Source organism: Peromyscus maniculatus, chromosome 13, assembly GCF_049852395.1.
Source record: "Peromyscus maniculatus bairdii isolate BWxNUB_F1_BW_parent chromosome 13, HU_Pman_BW_mat_3.1, whole genome shotgun sequence".
Taxonomy (NCBI): Eukaryota; Metazoa; Chordata; class Mammalia; order Rodentia; family Cricetidae; genus Peromyscus; species Peromyscus maniculatus.
The window spans coordinates 47,878,762-47,900,316 of record NC_134864.1 but is presented as its reverse complement, the minus strand read 5'-3'; the positions used below and the strand labels follow the sequence as shown (position 1 = coordinate 47,900,316).

Here is a 21,555-nt window from a genome sequence, read left to right as displayed (position 1 = left end):
TGAATTGCTCCTCAATATACTCAATAAATATTCTTTTTTTTTTTCTTGAAAAAAGGAAGGGTATATTTCAAAAGTGCTGAATTTTAGTTGAAATGTAGACTCTACTCCACAGCACTGTGATGTTGGATTCATTCCAGTACTTTAACATCAGTTTATCTCTGGTTTTCATACTGACAAAAATCAAAAGAATCTCACATTAGTGCCTGCAGAAGATGTGAGGGTTACTGCAGATATTAAATACATAGCCTAGGCCCATGTGAGGCTCATGCTATTCATTTTTCTTTGGGGAATTATTTACACACAAGTAATGTACATTTCAAATATACGTTATAGTAGGTGTACAATTTTGCTTCCCAAAGCCCTTACTCAATGTTAATTATTGTTCTAGCAATTTTGCAGAATATTCTAGGTATTAGAGTATCCTTCCTTCTCAACTAGTTAACTGAGAAGCCAACATCCATCAAAAATAGGACTATGCAAATGAAATATTCAAAACCACGAATGCCCACACAGTTCTTGTGGGCTTCAGAATTGTAGAGATTGTGCTTTTTAGCAGAGTTAGTCAAGTAAATGGACCTAGTAACCACATGGATTTATTGCTAAAGCCCTAGAACCAAAATGGATCTTTGCTCATTGTAGAAAATTAATACATATGTTTCGAGAATAAATGAATGGTGTGCATTCACTGTATGAATGGTATACAATGATTAGAAGTTGGAACTATCAGGCTATCATTAAGCTCTCATTTCATTTCGTTTTCTTTTAATTCCTTCCTCAAAATTAAACCTTAGGTTTTCCTTTAAGGATATCCTCAAAGACACAGCAAGGGTCCAAATTTAGCTCCAAATGGGACATAAAGAATTGGTAAAAATAAATTCCATGTTCAAGTGGCCAGAGGATTCATTAAACAGCAATAGAGGAGACACGATTTTTTCCCCAATTGACATTGGCAACTATTAAAGTGATCTGATAAATGAAAATTTCTAAAAGATCATTTGAATTTTACAAATAAAATTGGCTGTGCTAACACATGTTTGGGTTTTTTTAGAATTCCAAATATTCTCTTTGTTCAGTGTTCTGTAGACACAGCAAATTCCTCTGCATTTGGCGTATGTCTGTTTTAATATGCCTTGCCATTAATATTTCTGCTTGGAATAGTGTCGTGTATCATCAAATATGGAACTTTTCTATCACTTAAATGGGCTCAGGAGGTGGTCCTACTAAACATCCTTAGTTTAGCCCAAAGAAAGGTGAGAAGTCCCTCTGATAGTTCTGGCTCCTCCTCTACCCTGTTTCTCTTTCTCTCCCTCCCTGTTCACCCTGCTGCTTCTTATTCTTCCTAAATACTCAACACACTGAGTCAGTCATTCTAGTGATGTTTTAATGTGATTGTTTTGCTGATGCTCCTTGCTGCTGATGTAGCAGTTTCTCAGGGAGGTAATAAATGACAGCTTCCCTGAATATTGGAAATTCTCTTCATCTGTGGACTTATATAGGTTCTCACCATCGTGCCTCTCCTTCCAAGAAGGAAAGAAGAGCTTGGCACACTGTGTTGCCCTCCTAAGTAACAGACTAGTCAGTTCTAGAAATCTAGTTTAAATATATACCTCTTCATAAATATAATGCCATAGGTTAGAAGAAGAACTTAAAATAACTTAGTCCTTTGATGACATTTGAGAGATAAAATCTGAGTTCTGATCTGTCTCCTGAAGATGATTGTATTATGCAATATTGTCCATTTTTGGATCAATTCAGGACTCTACCCTACAACTTGTAAATAAAAGTTACATAAAAACCCATAAATAAGTGTCATAACACCACTAGAACATTTTTAAACATCATTTCTTTCCAGCCTACAACGGTAATGCATGCTGTTCAAGATGGAAAATATGGAAAACATAGAAAACTGTACAATGGAAGTTGAAAAATCAAAATACCACTGCTAAAGATACCTCTGTAAACCTTTTGCATTTTATGCTGAGAACACTTTGGAGCATGCACATGCAAAGTCACACCCAGACACATGATCACATGTGTGACTTCTAAAGGATATTAACATTATTTTATCCTATTTTACTCATTTGATCATTGCTTTTAACTTTAAAATGTGTCATAAATGGTGCCTAAGTCAACCTTCTAAAATAGGATTTTTTTCAACTAAATCATTTTTTTTTATTTTGAGAATACTGGAGCCAAGATAATGTAAAGCCTTTGAATTTTGCCCCTAATAGTACTGGCCTGTCATATTCATCTGAAAACATGACTTATACCAGGAAGGAATTCTGTCTGTAAGGCTGTCATGGGAGAGTTGTACCTTTACAACGTGCACTGGGAATTGGCTAATGGCATTTGTAGCCAATGATACAAAAAGTCAAAAATCTATCACCACATGAAAGTCCCACGATATATTCAGCTGTCTTCCCAGACCTAAGACATTGAGATTATATCCATTGTTCAACACTGGCACTCCTGTCTTTTCATGTCTTAGTGTACAATCCTATCTTTTCCTTGATATTACTTCTTAGAAAATTGAATTTCTCAGTCTAGGGGTGTGATATTGACTTTCAAAAACATATTTTGTTGCATAGAACATTAATGTTCCTAAAATACCAAGATATTTTCTCTCTCCAAGGGAAATATGGTGGGACATTGGTTTTTCCTTCTAAATACTTTAATCTCTGCTAATTTAGTGGATGAAAAAATGGGAATTTTAGCTTATCATTATTATTATTGTTATTATTATTATTACAAGATAAAGATCTGCATAATATTAGTCACTTTTCCTAATTGAAAACCTTCTTTCAGGACTTCTGACTTCTTCTTTTGGGTTGGACCTATATTTTCACTTTGAAACTTAACAACTTTCTTCATCTTAATTAGCTGTAGAATGATATGTTCCCTGAGCATGATGATGAAATTTCAGATTTCATCAAATTGAGAGTTTATTGAGTGTCAAGTACAATACTGTGTTGCAGTGAGAGGTGGGACATTGCACAAGAGCCAGGATGCTTTTTTGTTTGTTTGTTTGTTTGTTTTCGAGACAGGGTTTCTCTGTGTAGCTTTGCGCCTTTCCTGGAACTCGCTTTGGAGACTACGCTGGCCTAGAACTCACGGAGTTCCGCCTGCCTCTGCCTCCTGAGGGCTGGGATTAAAGGCATGTGCCACCACCGCCCGGCGAGGATGCTTTTTAAAGTTAAATACTTACTGGCCTTTTAAATGCTTCTGCTATTATGACTCATACTGTAGGTGGACATCTGCAATAGTATTTAGTCTTTTTATTAAAGTTGAGAGAAAAATGACCACCTCCATTTGGTTGCCGGGACAGCACTGTTTCCAGGAAGAGCTCAGAGTCAACCTTGGTCTCCTGAGGACCACTCTGACTCCCAATCTTCTCATACCCAGCCCATCAAAGAACATTCTGCGCAATTCGCCTAAAACCATAGCTGAGGGTAGAGGGGGCGCCAAGCTGCTAGATGTTCTTTAACCCTGTACTCTACTTCTCTGTAGCGATGAACAAATGCAAGGGGGCAATCTGGGACGGAAGGATTTCTGGCGGAAGATGTTCAAATCCCAAAGTGCAGCAAGTGACACCAGCAGCCAGTCCGAACAGGACACTTCAGAATGTACCACAGCCCATTCAGGGAACACCTCAGATCGGCGTGCCCGCTCTCGATCCCGCAGAATCTCCTTGCGAAAGAAGTTGAAACTCCCCATAGGTAAAAGTATGTCTGTATTTACTTATGGATTCTCTTATTATCATGTCATCAAATCAATGAGTAATTGAGACAGAGCATGGCAGGCGGGGTGGGGGTTGGGGGTGCTGAGAAGAAACGCTTTCAAGATGTAAGCCTGAGGCTGACATCCTTCCATTCATTCATTCATTCATGGTTGTGTTAAATGCAGCTATTTCCCAAATGCTTACTACATGCCTCTACTGTGTGCGAAATACAAAGCTCTTGGCTTTGCTGAATTTGAGCAGGAGCCACTTACCACAGTTCATCACACAATTAAGTACAGTTGCAAACTATGAATTTTGTGAAGAAAAAACACGTAGTGCTATGAACACAGACAACGAAGCCTGACCTCTACAAAGGGGTAAGGAGGACAGACATTAAAATCTGCCAAATACATGGAAGAAAGAATGAGAGGAGCCCAAGGGTAATGTGCAAAGATCCTAAGCTGGGAGGAACTGGAAGGAACCAGTTAAGTGAGACAATGGCTGACTCACTGTAGCAGAAGAACAAGCCAGATCACAGGCGATCTGGGTGGCTCTTCACCATAGCCCTCTATGGTACCATGGTACCAAAGTGTTAGGGAGAACACAATAATGCAAGCGAATGAACCTTATAAAAGACAATTGCATTAGAGGAAATATTTGTCAATAAGAAAATCTGACTGAAAGTCCTCTAGTGGCCCAGGCATAAACAAATGAACTTTTAGATTGTATACTAAGCAGAAACAGAGAAATAGACAGATTTGAGAACTGTTTACATGGTAAAATGTATAGGTTTTCAAGAGATCTGGAGAACTTGTCTAGCATGGCCTCTTGATTATCAGTTTTGTGGAAGGGACATTTATGGAAACCTTACTGTGATTCTCACCCACTGGCGGACCCTGAGTGTGCAAAAAAATAAGACATGGCCTCTTGTCCTTTTTATATTGTTGTTTCCTGCAGTGGAGGCGACCAGGTCTATTTGTCCTGCACTTATGTGCTCACGTAGTTTTATAGTTCAACACTGAACATTTTGATTCAAAACATGTATACTAAAAACGACTTGTTTTTGCTTCTATTTATAATAGAGCCATGTGACTTTCATTGCTAGTTCAGTACATTCTGGCATTTCTATTTAATCCATTTGAAAGCAAATGCTATAATGGCTTAATTTTTCAAAATATCATTAACTAGGAAACTGGCTGAAGCGGTCCTCCCTCTCTGGCCTGGCAGATGGTGTAGAGGACCTCCTGGACATTAGCTCTGTGGATCGCCTGTCTTTCATCAGGCAAAGCTCCAAGGTAAACAGGATATTACTCATGAAGTGAACATTGGTATCACTGATTAAAAATTATTGTGGGCTGAAGAATGGTAGATGCAAAGAGTTACAGAAACTTTGGAGTTGAACAAATTCAGAAATTAGACAAGCAATGGAAACTAAAATATTTACATAATAAACCATCATAAGAACAAAAAGAAAGAAAGATGTAGTAAATAGTGACAGCTATATATGAAGAGTGACAGAAAATAAGGAAATATAATTGGAATTCTTATGTACATTTTTTTGCAAAAGTATCAATTATTGAAGTCTGCCTGCCTCTAGCTTCCTTTCTATGCTAAGTTACTTAAGTCTTATTGAGTTGACCTAAAGTCAAAATCATGAAGACATATTAATGCTTTAAAAGAAAATAGAGCCAGGTCTGGTGGTGCCTTGAAGAGCTTAGTGGCAGAGTCTTAAGTTCAAGCCCAGCCAGGGCTAGAGAATGACTTCAAGACTAGCCTGACTAGCCTGGGCGATTTAGTGAGTTTCTAACTCAAGATAACAAGTCAACAAGAAGGCTAGGGATGTGGCCCAGTGATAGAGCACTTGCCTAGCATGTGTCAGTTCCTACATTCAGTTCTAGGAGAGCGAAGAAAGAGGGGAAAGGAGAAAAAGAGAAAGAGTGAGGAAGGGAGGGAGAGTAGGGGAGCAAATTAGGTTATAAATTGATTTATAAATTTAAGGCACTCTGGTCGATTTTCTCTTTGATCTGATTTTCAACTGTGGCTGTGTTCATGAAGAATGAAGAAGGCATTCAGTTTGGACTTCATCCAAATTAACACTACACATGACTGCGTTGTTTACTAAATTATTTTCACATTCACCTTCTGATCTCTTACCTGGTATTCCTTGCACCTGCAGTTTTAGTGAACATCTTTTTTGGAACATGGGTGCATATTACATGACAGTACTTACTAGATGTGGAAGCCAGAGGATGGAGTCGTTTTCACATCCTAAACAATTTACTCTTCAAACCAAGGGCTGGTACAACCCAGTGATTGGCTGCTGAATATCTATCTGATGGCTTTCCTTTTCTCCCCAGGTCAAGTTCACCAGTGCTGTCAAGCTCTCTGAAGGTGGGCCAGGGAGTGGGATGGAGAATGGCCGAGAAGAGGAGGAGAATTTCTTCAAGCGTCTTGGTAAATGTCGATAGCCTAAGGATGCCATTCAGCTTTCCTTCTTTTAAGTTATTTAAATTAACTGCTCTGTTTCTTTTCTTTTTTTTTTTGTAAAACTGTCTCTTTAAAAAAAAAACAGTCATTTTCTATTTGTATTGTCTTTTCCTTTGTTCGTTAAATGTGTCTTTCACTGCTATCTATAGCTTCTTTATTACCAGTTTTGTGGAAGAGACATTTATGGAAACCTTACTGTGATTCTCACCCCCTGGTGGGCCCTGGAGGGTACAGAGAATAAGATGTGGCCTCTTGTCTTTGTTAGAATTTGAGAGTCACAGGACCTTCTGTCCACCCACTCTCTGCTTCAGAGTTCTGTTCACCGCGTGGCTGACAGGTGGCCACCCTCCCTCTGCGTACTTCCGCTGAGGGGGAGTGTGCAACTTCACAAAGCAATTTGTTCCAGATCCAGACAGCTTTAATTGTTAGGAAATCTTTCTTTATCATCTGAAAATATATTTGCTCATAAACTTGATGATTTGTCCTAGTGATGATATCCATTACCACACATACACAGCTACACATAATACCATAACCCCTCTTGCTCATTTCCTGTTCTCTCTTTTGATCTCTTTTGACTAAATGTCTTTGGTTTCTTCAGTTTTTATTTCATGGAAGCTTCTCTGGTTCTAGCACATTCTGACTCTTTTTTCTGTCTGTGCATGGTAGATGGTGAGCGTGGTAAACTGTGGAGCTCTATGTGGAATATAACAGGCCGTATTTGAAATCAATCAGTGTAGCCAATAACTAAGCCATGGATATAGCAAATTGTGGAGAGAACTTAAAAATATCAGTGTTCTCATCACATAGCTGTTTGTATTGGTCACCTTTTGCTAGTTCATCTTTCTATCAACGAATATCATGATAGGCTTTGATGTAGCCACTATGGAATCTTCATTTCATAAGGTTCATTATTTTGGTATATGGAATGCACTTAGAATACTTGTCCAGGGAAAAGAATTAAAGGACAAATTCAAAATCAGTTTGAATTCTGTATCTTTTCTTCATAACTGGACTTTGATGATCCATCTGAAGAGACATGCATTTTCATGCTTTCATCCAAGTTTCTTACTGAGCAGGAAAAAAGATACAGTTGTAACCACTAATGTCAAATATGTTTAATTAATAATTTGTGGACATAACTTTTCAACAATCTATGCCATTAATTTTCTAATAATGCATGAATTATTTTCCCATCCCATTACAGAAGTTTCATTAAACTTTACCAGAAATGACATCCTTGATATCTTTATGATAATGTCAAAAGTTAAGTGTCACCTACTTTGGTGGGATATGTTCTTCATGAAGGCATGATATTCCTTAAGCTTTATTACATCACAAAAAATCATCCTATCCTCTTAACTGTCTCTCAGCATTTAGAATAGACATCAAGTTTTTAGCATAAGGGTTCAAGTGTCTTCCTAGGCTGGAACTTTTGGTTTGTTGTAGATCACTTGTCTAGTAGATGAGGATTTAGATTTGATTCTCAGTACTGAAGAAGAAGGGGGAAAACCCCTCATAAGGCTCTTCTTGACAACCCAGGTCTTTGCCAGCTTCATCATTTCAGTTCGAGCACACTTTACCCACTTCCTGAGGAATTTCAGAGACAATCTCTCTAGTGTTCAAAACCAAAAGCATTATAAAGACAATGTTTCTCTGTTTGCTTTTTGAGAATGATGCTAATGTGTGTCCTGAAGTCTGTGCCATGCTAGCTCCATGTCACCTGGCTGGTGCTATGACCATGTCTCTAAGTTCTTTCTGCACACTGGAGTGTTAACTTGATGCACCTGCTGCTTAAACCCAAGAGTGTTAGGTGGTAAATGTTCCTTGTTAATGAATGTTTTCCATATAGTATAGATTTCCAAAAGCTATATAGTGAATGTTTACATCTACACAAAGTTCATGCTGTTAACTTCCAGCTTGCACTGTGATAACATTCAGAAGTGGGACTTTGGGAAGGTGATTTGGAAGATATCATGAGGGTAACACAACCATGTTTGGGTTTTTGTACACTTATAGAAAAGAGAGATGAGATATCTCTGTGCTCATACAAGGAAAGGCCATTTGGGGGCATAACCAAACCAGAAAGAACTGACTGTTCTTCAACCCAGGATCAAACTTGTAGGCCACAGAATTGTGAAGGGCAGATATTAGTGTTTTACAAGCCAGCTGGCCCATGATATTTCATTATAGCTGCCCTAAATGGCAAAGGGGCTGGACTCTCCTGGTTGTAGACTATTCTCCTTCATGGAGGAGATGAAAATATCTTTGGGTTGTTGTCATTTCCTTTGATTTCCATGCACTCTCGTCTTCAACTGTCAGTCCAAAACCTATGCTCCTACTTTTGCTTATTTCAATTATGCCAAACTTATTCACCAGCTTAGAGATGCAGTAGCGGAGTAATCAGACCCTACGTTGAAACTGTTTGATGAAAATCCTGAATTTTTATCTGTTATATGTCACCAATTAATTCAAGTCAAAATGTGTTCATAGCAAGCACCTTAGAGGTTCAGAGGAAGGGGAAAGAGTGGGAGAGAATTTTCAGGCCAACAGTACAGAAAACATACTAGTATGACTTTGATACTGTTTTATGATCCATTTTGTTCTCTCCTTTCATAATGACACAACCCCTACAGGTTGCCACAGTTTCGATGACCACGTTTCTCCCAACCAAGATGGTGGAAAAAGCAAAAACGTGGTGAATCTGGGAGCAATCCGACAAGGCATGAAACGTTTTCAATTTCTGCTCAACTGCTGTGAGCCAGGGACAATTCCTGACGCATCCATCCTAGCTGCTGCCTTGGACCTAGTAAGTTGCAGAATTTCTCTACCCTTATTCACATTCATGCTAGCAATGGAGGGAAGCATGAATTCCCAGTCTTAACCCTAACAATGGGTTCATATCTGTTTAGTTTTATCAGAATTAATGTCAAAAGGGGGGGAAAGATGGCAAGGTAAGAGAAGTAAATAAAAAGGGAAATCTTAATAAATCACTAGGAGGTAGCATATGTTAACAATGTGATCATTAGTATGTGAAAGCATTCCAACCTCAGGATGCCTGAGTTGAAAAATCGACCTGATATTTATTAGCTCAATAACTGTAAAATAAGGGTTAATGCTACTACTGAATCTTCTTTGATATCAGTTATGAAATACTCGACATGTAATTCCTAATTAACAGACATCCATTGAGGTCTTCCTCTGTACCAAACATTGTACTAGCAGCTACAAAGATGCAAAACTTAGCTTCAGAAGCAAGTTTTGTTTTATCTCCACAGGCTTTCTGTGTCTAGTCATCTGGTCTTCTCAGTAAGTGTCACAGCCTAGGCTGATGATTCACATTATGGCATGCCTAGTGTATTTCCACGGGGAAATCCTGGAACCAGGAAGAATAGCTTATAGTCCCATGGTTGAAAGCCAGCAAAGGATAGACTGGGGCCTTGGCATGTCTTCTGTCCTCAGAGAACCTATATTCTGTACTCTGTTATGTTGATTCTTAATAAAAATGATGTGAAGCTACTTTAAAAATTTGAAAAGCTCTGACAGCTCAGGTGACTTTGATCAAGGTCATATGCTAATTGGTGCTAAAACTGGGATCAGAGCAGAATCTTCTAATTCCATTCAGGACTTTTATAGCAACACCATATGCTTTCTCTGTCAAGCAATTATTTAAATAAATCAAAATTAGTATCAAGACACATGGAAAATATATGTATATGGCCTCCTATAATCAAGTAAGTTGTGAATAATTTTTTAATGATTCAAAAAGCATTTGGTCCTTTAAAGATATTTATTATCATAGAAATACATGATAAGAATTTATCATAATAGGAAAACCTGAACTATTTTCAATTTCGAGTATCCACACCACATTCATTTTCCAAACCAATGATTCTTAACATTTAGCAACACTGATTCTTTTAGATTTGGATGAAAGTTGTGAAAATTCTCCCAAGAAAAGCACAGTTATAGACAAAATTTAGCATGTATATCAAAAAATTAATGGATTTCCCACAGAACTGATCTATAAAACCTCAAGAACTCTACCTCAATAAATGTGTCATCACTAGCAAGGAGACTCATCAAGCAACTGGAATTACTTCATTTATATTCATTGATGATGGAAAGCCAGAAGGAACCCATTCACCATTGCTTCCCATGTGGGGAACTCTTAGCATTTATATTAAGATATGTGGGCCTGCAGAAACACATGGCTTGCCACAGGAAGAACACCCTGAGGGAGCTGAAAAAGAATCTCATTGGAACAAACTAATGCTTGCTTCCAAATCAAGACAATTTTAATTACAATATTGATGGTCAATTTGATATTTAAATTTTCTAGGCGGTGGAGTTTCATTTACTCTCATTAAAATTATTCCACACCTGCCTGATTTCCAACTGTTGTACCCCTTACTTGCTATAAAATGTGGTACAGGCATTTTCAGCCACAAAGAGACTCTCTTCAATGCCAGAATGTGACTCCTACCATTGGATTGGAAGAAAACACAGCAAATAGAGATTTTTTTTCCCTCATGTCCCTAAATGTAAAGCTGTGACTGGAGAGTTCCCACATCACTGAGTTCTCATTTCCTCCTCTCCCTGCAGTGCCTCCTCTGGCCATGTTTGTTCTTTCTAATCTCATAAATTCCATGGTAAACAACAGAAAAAGTATGGGTCAGTGCACAATTAATGTCTCTTTGCCTCCGAGCAGAGACACATGTGGAAACACGCTGATGGAGTGACCTGCGTAGGGTGGGGAAGGAAATACACTCTTCACCCATAATTATATGTACTGGGGGCAATGTGCAGCCCTGGAGCAGTGGGTGGGTGGGGCTAGGAAGGGTTTTCATACCTGGGAGTCTTTAATTCTAGAAAAGACCAAGCATTGTGCCCAAGTTTGGAAACGCAAATCACAAATGTCAGAATCAGTAAAAATTTAGAGAAGCCAAAGAGTGTCCTTTATCAGGCAATGGGGGTGACTCATTGATTTGCATAAAAGCAAAGGTGATGAAGAAGAGAGGAAGAGGAGGAGAGAGACGGAGGTTGGCAGAAGGGATAGTAGAGGTTAATAATGACAAGTTTCATTCTGTAGACAGTTAGTTTATAGAGCTCTTCCCCATTATCTTAGTTGTTGGTGTAAGATCAAACGGATCAGGCCAGAATATGGTCCCCAAATGCAGGCATACTCAGGACCGTTCCATAGCTAGGAAAAAGTGGAGAAACTTAATTTGCTAGTAAATGTTGACAAGCCATCTGAGAGAAAGGGATGTGTAGGTAGGTATTTTGTTTTCCTGAATCGAAGTGGCATTTGGTGCTGGCTGTCATTTGTACAGGTGTGACACTGTAATTTGTCAGTATAGATCTAGGTTAGGAGTTCCTCAAGATTACGCTTGTGTTCACAGATTTCCCCTCTGTATTTGGTTTTTCCCAGCATCTAATCCAAACTGCTTCTTATTTTGAGTCAAGTCCCCTATTTTATAATATTTTTATGTGTTCTCTAATGAATTTGTAGTTTTAGTCATGTGTATGATATAGATAAGAATATGGAAACACAAAGATATAGAAAATATAGGTAAACTTACATACATGCAGACATATATATGTATGCATGTATAGATGCATAGATACACAGATACATGGATAGACAGAGGCAGGCATGCAGGGGTGCAGGTGCAGATATTCAGATCGCGACATAGTGGTATAATCTGCTTTTTATCAAGTAGTTAACAACAAAAGTGGAAACATGAACTGGGTTCAGAATTATATTATAGTCGATTTTATCCTACCTCTCTTGAACTATTTTGTCCTGTTGCTTTTACCTATGACTTAAACTGAATTCTATATTAAACCATAATTTTTGTTTTCATTGCTTCATTGATCATACAATTTAAATGTGATTTTTTTTCAAATTGACATTTTTCATCCGAATCAGAAAGTATTACCAGGGAAAGGAAATACTAGAAACTTGCAAAGTCAAATATAACAAAAGAAAGTTTGTTTGTTTTAAATAATCTTACTATTATCATTACAAGCATGAAATTTAAGATCATTGAATTAAGGCCAATGCAGCTATTTCTCATAATCATTTTCTTTAGTATAAATGTATCAAATACAACTGTAATACTTTTTTTAAAGACATGTTTACAAAAAGGATCCCTTTTACACTAAAGTTATATAATCTGCCAGCACAAAAGGAAAAAGAAGCAGTCTTGGTACGCTTGTGTTTACTGTGTTCACAGTCTATCCTTATTTATCTGGTAGAATTTGTAATGTGTATAGATGATAACTTCTAATTTGGGTGTAACTTATTAGCATGAATACAGCTAACAATGATGTCAGTTGGCTTTAGCACCAATTTCAGGGAATATTAACACATGCCATGCATTGGATTGTAGAATTCTCCCTCATCTGTGATTGGAGAAAATCTAATTCGCATTCAAGTATTTGGCCTTATAAATAGGTCCAATTAAAGAAAAAAAATCAGTCATATCCATGACAGACCTGAAGCATAGGACATTCCCCGTGACTTTAGGATTCCTACCCTCTGATCTAATGGTGTCCCTGTGCCGACCAGGACCGCTGCTGTGTTATGGTGCTTTGTTTTGCTGTCTTTTACTTGATTCTGAAATTTCTTGACGTGTAGTCATGCCTTCCTTCCCATTCAGTATTGGGTTTCCCCTGATGCAGTTAGTGCTACTACATGAATTTTCACTCAAGAATAGTTTCATTAACTACAGCACAAGTTGTAAATTCATTTCATTTTAGCAAGACATTTCTATGATTTTTTTTTTCAGAATTTTGGCAGTTCTGGATGATGCTCCCATAAATGTTAGTGTACATGGGCCTTGATTCAGAATAGTCTGCTAGGTATACAGAAGAATTCAATTTTGATTATAATTTTGCATTTGGTGTAAAACCCATATTTCATATAATTGCAAGAATTCTACACAGGTGCCAATTGTGTAAGGAAAGTTGGTACTAGTCTGTGTTCTTGCTTCTGTTTTTTACTTGTTCGCTTCATTGTTTTTACCAGTCTGGTGCCCCAAAGTGACCAACTTTGTATTTCAACGTAAGGCTTAAGATGTCCTTACACAGACCTGATGAATAACTTAATTAATATCTTTGTCCATCCTTTACTGAAGAATTATTTATCTTTTGTGGTTAATTTTAGAAGATTGTAGGCAAGGATTGGTGGTGCATTCCTTGAATCCTAGCACTTGGGAGGTAGAGGCAGGCAGATCTCTGTGAGTTTGAGGCCAGCCTGGTCTACAGAGTGAGATCCAGGACAGCCAGAGATACATTGTAAGATTCTGCCTCAAAACAAACAAACAAAAAAATGAATCAAACAAACAAAAAAAAATGTTTGCATATGGTGCCAATACTAATTGATCTTCTTTTTTTACCGTGCATCACCTCCTTATTTGTGGCTTTTATTTACTTTATTTATGTGGTGTATTTTAATGAAGAGAATTTTTAATTAATTGATGATAATTTAATTAATCTGTATTTTCCTTTAGGGCGAGCACATTTTCTTATATTTCCTCCCCAACTCCTCTCTCTCTCTCTCTCTCTCTCTCTCTCTCTCTCTCTCTCTCTCTCTCTCTCTCTCTCTCTCTAAGGGTATTGTGTGAGTTCATGTGTGAGTACAAGTATGTCACTCACATACATGTCACCCCATATGCAGATCAGAAGACAACACTGAGTATTGGTCCTTGCCTCCCATCTTCCATCCTGTTTGAGTGAGGATCTGTTGTTCACCAGCTATCCCCAGCTAGCTGGCCTTCAAGATTCCAGTGGTCTTTTCTCTGCCTCATACCCCAGGAGCCCTGGAATTACATATGAGCTGGACCACATCTGGCTTTCTGTACACTCTGGGAATCAGAGCTAGGTCCTCATGCTTAAATTTCCCCAGAGTTTAGCCGATTTTGCTGGCTCCTTCTCCTTTACCCCAATATTCTTTGCAAACTCATGTTCCCTCTCAAGTGTGCCTCACCAGAGAGGATTCAGAGGCCAGCCAGCTGGAGTAGCGCTCTCAGCCATGGTGTTTTTGAAAACATTTTTTTTTAACCTCAACTTGAAGCTCCTTCTGTTGGAATTGTTAACAAGTCATAGGCTGACATTTTCTTGCTGCCCTTCCACAACAGTATTCCATCCCTGTCTTAGTATTCTGTACTGGCAATCAATACCCAAGGCTGACCCTGTTCTAGGCACCTTTAGTATCTTCTGGTGGCTGTTGATAGTTTACGGTTTCACTAAAATGCTCCTGCCATATTTCACTAGATGTTCATGAGGACCCTAATTTTTGTACTTGGAATAATATATATTTTTTTTCTGGAAAATTCTCAGGTGTTACATCTTTGATATAAGGTCCCTCACATTTTCTCTTTCCTTCTGGACATTGCAGGTACATTCAAGGTCTAATTTTAACCCTGACTGCCTCTTCTATTTCATTTCTTTGTCGTTCTTGATACTGTGTCTTAGAAAATGTTCAGATACCACATTCAGTGAGTCTGATCCCACGGTTCTTTCATATAATTGAATTAATGTGTCGGGACATAATGTCTGCATGTATATCTATGCATCATGTGCATGCTTGGGGCCTACAGAGACCAGAACACAATGTTGGATTCCCTGAGACTGAAGTTGCAGATGGTTGTGAACTACAGTGTAGGTTCTAGAATTGAACCCATGTCCTCTAGAAGAGTAACCAGGTCTTTTAACTGCTGAGCTATCTCTCCAGCCCCAATCCCACCATTCTTAGTCAAGAGCAAGGCTGACTACCACAGGGTATTTCATAAGGTCCAGATAAACTTTGATTTTCACAACTTGGATTCTGATAAACATCTTATTCATAGTATGCCACTCACAAAACAGCGATGATCCGACCCAAATGTTAATAGTATCAATGACATAAACAAACAAACAAACAAAACTCAACTAACCTGTGTTTTATCCTATATTTGGGGTTTCAAATTTCATGAGCAGTGCTAATTTTTTATTTGTAAAGGTCAATTTATAGCCAGGCATGGTAGCACATTCCTATAACCACAGCATTCAAAATACATAGCCTGGGCTACCTAATGAGACCCTTAACTCAAAACAAGCAAACAGAGTTAACTTTATATAGAAGTGTGTGGCCTGACCCCCACCAGCTTGAGACTAGATATTTAATCAGTGGACCAAAAACTCTGAGAGCAAATATTTCTAACTCATCCACCACTGCCCCATGATTATCTTCTGTGGTCTTCCATCTCACCTTAGAAATAAAAATAAAACAAAAATTAAAATTTTGTCTAGCAACTTTAGGTGTTTTAAATCAAAGGAAGTTTGTCTTACCACCCAGTCCATTATATGAAATAGAAGACATCATTTGTTTTTTTAAAATACTGACCCAAAACACAACCATGACTTGAATAAATGGGAAAATGACTAGCCATCCAGACCATGAGTTGAACAATTATGCCCACCCCAGATTGCCCACAGCTACTGTTGAAGTGGACAGAGGCAGCTTGTCAGTTAATGAGTCTGTTAGTCAGTGATCTCAGTCAGGGAGAGAATTCAATACCAGCAAAGTAATAAACATTGACTCAGAAACATATGCCCTCTGGCAAAAAAAAAAAAGGAAGGAAAGAAAGAAAAAAATTCTAACACATACTGAGACCCATAAAAACTACTTGTTCCCACTGGTTTTAAATAAACATATCTCACAGCAGCAAGCACTTGATATTTTATTGTAAGGCAATAAAAATTATGTGATTCCTCAGGGACCATCATAAAATATTTAGCTTTCAAAAAAATAGGTAGTTCCTGTGCAGTATTATGTGAATTTTCAGAATCTGTTGGGGTTTCTTCTCATATAACAAGCTAAGATAAGCCCCTGAGGGAAAGGAATGTATTGTAATTATATCCTCCAATTAACTGTTGTGTCCTGGTAAATATATTTCTAGGTCCCCAGGCAAAAGACAGCCCAGCTGTTTGGTTTAGTATCCATCCCAATTTTCTGCTTCACCGTCACAAAGGAAGCATTCAATACATACAACAATCATAAAATCCAGGCGAAAGGGCAAAAAAGAAAAAAATCAAGGAAAGGTTCTGGATGCAGGAAGTTTTCTAGTTCCAGCTGCAGAATGTTGAAGAAATTCAGACTGCACAGTGACAATGTCATGATTTCATGTGACTTTGACTAGATAACTCAATAGCCATCAAAAAACATGCCTTCTATTCAAGGAGAATTTTTTGAAATCACTGATGCTCCACTTTCTTATTTAAACTTTATGTTTGGAGATTCTAATTCATATAATTTAGCTTAATATAGTTTGGTTTTCCACTTAAAATGGCTCTACGAAACCGTGGCGTAGTGGAATAGAAACTTGGCGTAGCTGTGAGAGCTGAAATGTCTCCTGGACAGACAGATTCATAAGAAAGAAGACATTTTATTTATTTTTTTTGGGGGGGGGGGTTCGAGACAGGGTTTCTCTGTGTAGCTTTGGAGCCTGTCCTGGATCTCACTCTGTAGCCCAGGCTGCCCTCGAACTCACAGAGATCCACTTGCCTCTGCCTCCCGAGGGCTGGAATTAAAGGCGTGTGCCACCAGTGCCTGGCAAGAAGACATTTTAATATATTGATCTCCATGCTGTCAGCTTTTGGTTTTGGTTTTTTAATTTTTTAAAAAATTGTAATTAAAATACAATTGCAACATTTCCGCCTTCCCATCTCTCATGTCTCTTCCTTCCAACACCTCCCATCTCTCCTATTTCTCCTCACGCACTGCCAAATTGAAAGCCTCTTTTTCTTTGAATATATATATATATGTATATGTATACACACACATATATATGTATATGCATGTGTACACACACATATATGCATACAAATTATGTACATTTAATGTTGCTTTGTGTATATGATTTCAGGCCGGACCACTTGGTATTGGATAACCAATTACAGGGCTCATACATGGAAAAGACTAACTCTCCCTCCCTCAACAGTCATTAGTTTCGCACAGTTCTTTGTCTAGAGGCCTGGTGAGGTTTTCTGCTTCTGTGTTGGCATATCTATTGGAGTTGGCCTTGTTTAGCAGCCGTATGATTGTGATAGGGACATAGCATTCCTGTGTCTAAGAGACACAATCTTGCAGCAGATTTCTTGGTTCTCCAGCCCTTATAATCTTCCTGTCCCTTCTTCCACAAGTTTCCTGAGCCTTAGGTCCAAGTGTTGTGTTGTAGATGTATCTGTTGGAGCTAGGTACCTGATGACCAGTTGATCTCTTTATTTTGATGAATTGTATTCTGTAATGGTCTCCATCTGCTGCAAAGAGATTCGTTGGTGAGGGGTGTTTTAGTCAACACGAAGAGACACCATGTCTTAGTTGCTGTGAAGAGACACTATGACTATGGCAACACTTATAAAGGAAAACCTTTAATTGGGGCCGGCTTACAATTCGGAAGTTTAGTTCATTGTCATCATGGCAGTATGCAGGCAGACATGGTGCTGAAAAGGAACTGAGAATTCTACATCCAGATCCACAAGCAGCGGAGGGAGGGAGGGAGGGAGGGAGGGAGGGAGGGAGGGAGGAGAGAGAGAGAGAGAGAGAGAGAGAGAGAGAGAGAGAGAGAGAGAGAGACTGGGCCTGGCTTGAACATTTGAAACACCAAAGCCCACCCCCAGTGACACACTTCTTCCAACAAGGTCACACCTACTCCAACAAGGCCACTCCCTAAGTATGCAAATATATGAGCCTATAGGGGTCGTTTCTATTCAAACCACACAAGAGATGAGAGCTATGCTTACCTGTGGATAGGTTAAGTTTAATATGAAGTTAGGAATTATACTGATCCAGTAAAGTGGCAATAGTTGGTTCTCCTCTAAGACCTGCAACCTCAGTGGCTCCAGGAAGCTGGGTACCAGGTTTCTGACACCAGACATGATTTCCCTTCGGTTGTTAGGGCCTTAGAAGTCCAATTAGCCAGCTGTTGGGTACCACCAAGATATGAGAGTCACCTTTAGGAGTTTCTTGCCATGCTGGTCATTGTTGTGGTTCATAAGAATCACAGCTGGGTGGGACTTGGATTGTTTTCCCCCGTGGAAGCTTGTATACTGTCTTCTGGTACTGTGAAAGGAGGAAGCTTTCAGGCCAGACCCAGCTTGAACCTTCTGAATCCTATGTCCTAAGTGTGTGAAGCCTTCAGCAACCTCTGGGAGGCAACCAAGGCTAAACACAACAGACTGTATTGTCTGGTGGGGGTGTATCTCTTGGACTACCCCAACCAACAACTCTAAAGGAGGTTTCTCATGCCTGTTACCTAGTGTTTTGTCATAGAGTCTGTGGTTCTTATTAGGAGCATTGTCATCCTAAGTGGCATAACTTGGTTTCAGCGTGTGTGTGTGTGTGTGTGTGTGTGTGTGTGTTTTACATATATATATATATATATATATATATATATATATATATATGTAAATAGAAGAAAATATAGTTCTTTAATGGCTTTAAAAAAACACCCTTGTGTTATTTGTCCTTCCTCCTGATAAACCTGAAAATTGTGAGAATGACTGAATCCATAATTGTCCAGTTGAGGCAAGCTTTATTAAAGACGGGCCAGGAATATGGAGAGTGGCCAGATCCACACCCAGGATTGCTAGAGAAATGGTATGAATTAGGTCAGCCAAACCCATGAGGCTGTGGACTTTCTGCTTTTTTCTAATCCAGGCCAAGTATACATCCTTGATGTACTTCCTGCCTACATAACTCCTGCCCTTGTGTGATAAAGCACATTGTGTGCAGCTGAGGCAACCAACCCTGTTTACAGACATCAAAACAGGTGGCTTGTTATCTTACATGAACAACAGCCCACAACAATCCAAGAAGTTATGTGTCCGTGGGCAAGTCATGCTTATAGGTTAACTTTAGCCTTATACTCCCTCTCTCTCCCTCTGTAGCTTGCCCCAATTAAGTACCACGTTTCCCCCCATTTCCCCTGCATATCACCTGTATCCTGTTATTTCCCTCTCTAGACCAGTGTTGACATTCATTGTGACTGGGCCTTTGATAATTGATGATCTTTTTAGCAATGCAGCATTTGCTTGATTCGTTCCCCATCCCTTTGAGTTATCTTTCTCCCTGATGTGAATCCATCTATCTCCATTACGTCATACCTCCATAATTTATTGGTCCCGCAGATTGTACTGAACTGTAAGAGTGAAGCTCCATCAGAAGGGATACCTTGGCTTTCCTTAGTGGCTAGAAAGAACCCTCTGTTCTAGGTAGTCTATAGTCCTGCCTCCTCAAATCTCCCCTTCTCAAAACTGTGATTTAAATAGTACTTAAAAAGATACTCATCACAGCCACATCCATTGTAGAATACCTTAGATTTTGTTGTACACATGTTCTGTATTTATTATTATTGCTTAGCATCTTTTGCTAGAAGGCATAGTAGTATCTTTGGCTTTGTGCCTCAGCATCCCCCTCAACTTCCTAAATAGAAATATTCTCCAGGCACGTCTTCAGTCCCAGCATTCAGGAGGCCGAGGTAGCAGATCTCTGTGAGTCTGAGGCCAGTTTGGTCAGTTCCAGGACAGCCAGGGCTATGTAGAGAGATCCTGTCTCAAAGAACAGAAGTGGAGGATATGAATACTTAATGCTTTAGGAACTGACATAATTCACAACATCTTGAATATAAAATTCCCAAGCCTGCCTCCCATTTACCAGGATCATGAGGATTATTCAAAAAGGATACCATTTGAATGATTCTTTATTCAAGCTGTGGCAGTTCTCAGTGATACTGGATTTTATAGCATGAATCAAAACCATTGGATAATAACCAGTCTCACCCTTTGTGTGGAGTTGTATAATAAAGAGAATATATCCTCAAATTGATCTAAATTGCATTTCCAAACTTCAAACTACCAAGGCTAATAACTATATGCTGGTAACATCTGGGTTTTATCATGCTAAATTTTTAAAAAGTAGAAAACTGAAATTTCTGTTCATCTAAAAACACTTCAAGCTTCTTCTACCTCTTCACATCCATCCATCCATCCATCAATTGTTCATTCCTTCATTAGCCCATAGTTAGGAGTGGTGAAAAGACTCTACCACATGTAACTAATCTAAGTTGGGTTTTACCTTTAATCCTATAAAAGTCAGAGTTCACTGTATGGTGCTCTGCCATGGGTGTTCTTTCTGTCTCCTGTCATTAAGCATTGAGTTCACATTGTTTTATAATGAGAATCTGTCACAGTCTGACAGGAAGAAAATAAATTTACAGTACTGGCCTTGCCCTCCTGCCTGGCATTCATTTTCTAGAGACAGATGTCTCAGCCCTTTTCAGATGCAGGCCAGCACATCCAATTGGGCTTAGTAAACATTTACATGGGAAGACTCAGTATTCAGACCATGTACAACAGCATCATCGTATTCATGCCTCTGCTGCAGACTCCTGGAATTGAAGAATGAACTCTCCCAATGACCTGTTTCCATGTCTTGGTCTCTGTACAGACTTTCATCACTTATCACTCGTGTATAAATAACAGATTCTTAACACAGTGTTCATTTGATATTTTGTCTTTTCATCTATATTAACTTTCTGTCTCCTGTCAATGAGGTTTGAAAAATTAAGCCCCTCTGTAAATGTGGTTCTTAACTAGAATTTTTATGATGCATTACTGTAATTATTTTCCTTTAAAAACGTTTTTAAAATTAAGTTTATAGAATTCTCGATAGCTGCATTTAAGCTTTAGATAAGGGGGTTGTAATTTACTTTAATCATCTAATGAGATCTCATATGTAGGAAACAGCTTCCCTTTTGATTCGCTTAGATTGTACAGCACTTGAGATGGGAATACACAGGGAGCTAAACCAAGTCACCAAGGTTGAACATCGTTTTTCATTATACAGAACTGCAATATGTTTTAAATGATAGAATGCATGTGATATTGTGTTAAAAAATATTGTATTTATTGATTGATTTTTATTCCTAAATACAGTCTACCTACACCACCCAAATTCTCTTTTAGTAAGGTCTTTGAATACAAATTAAGACAATGTAAATATGAAGACAAAGACAGCATAGAATTGGGAATGGGAGAACATCAGATTGGATACTGTATGTTCACCTTCACAGTCTAGGTTATGTGGAAAACATGTTGGGTTTGTTTTTTAAGACTCTTAAAATGAGGGTATTATTTCTTGATCATAGTGTTGTTATGTGTTATAATTTGTAAGAAGTCAACTGTGACATAATCTCTATACATTAATATTTATTTTAGCATTATAGATTGAATTGTTCTAAACTTTGTCGATTAAAATGATGAAAAAAATTTACCATGTGGCAATGGCACACACCTTTAATCCC

General features: G+C 38.5%; 1 protein-coding gene across 12 annotated transcripts in view; it reads left to right on the top strand.

Moving 5' to 3' along the window:
* The window catches only part of Unc80 (unc-80 subunit of NALCN channel complex), a 182,610-nt gene that overhangs the window by 54,375 nt on the left and 106,680 nt on the right, over positions 1 to 21,555 (top strand). For 10 of the 12 annotated variants that reach the window (XM_076550199.1, XM_076550201.1, XM_015993863.3 and 7 more), the window contains exons 19-22: positions 3,508 to 3,722; positions 4,907 to 5,013; positions 6,076 to 6,172; positions 8,842 to 9,014. In XM_076550199.1, the coding sequence (XP_076406314.1) occupies positions 3,508 to 3,722; positions 4,907 to 5,013; positions 6,076 to 6,172; positions 8,842 to 9,014 (592 nt within the window). The remainder of the gene's footprint in view (positions 1 to 3,507; positions 3,723 to 4,906; positions 5,014 to 6,075; positions 6,173 to 8,841; positions 9,015 to 21,555) is intronic. The other 2 variants (XM_006974970.4, XM_042260189.2) reach the window with 1 other exon arrangement.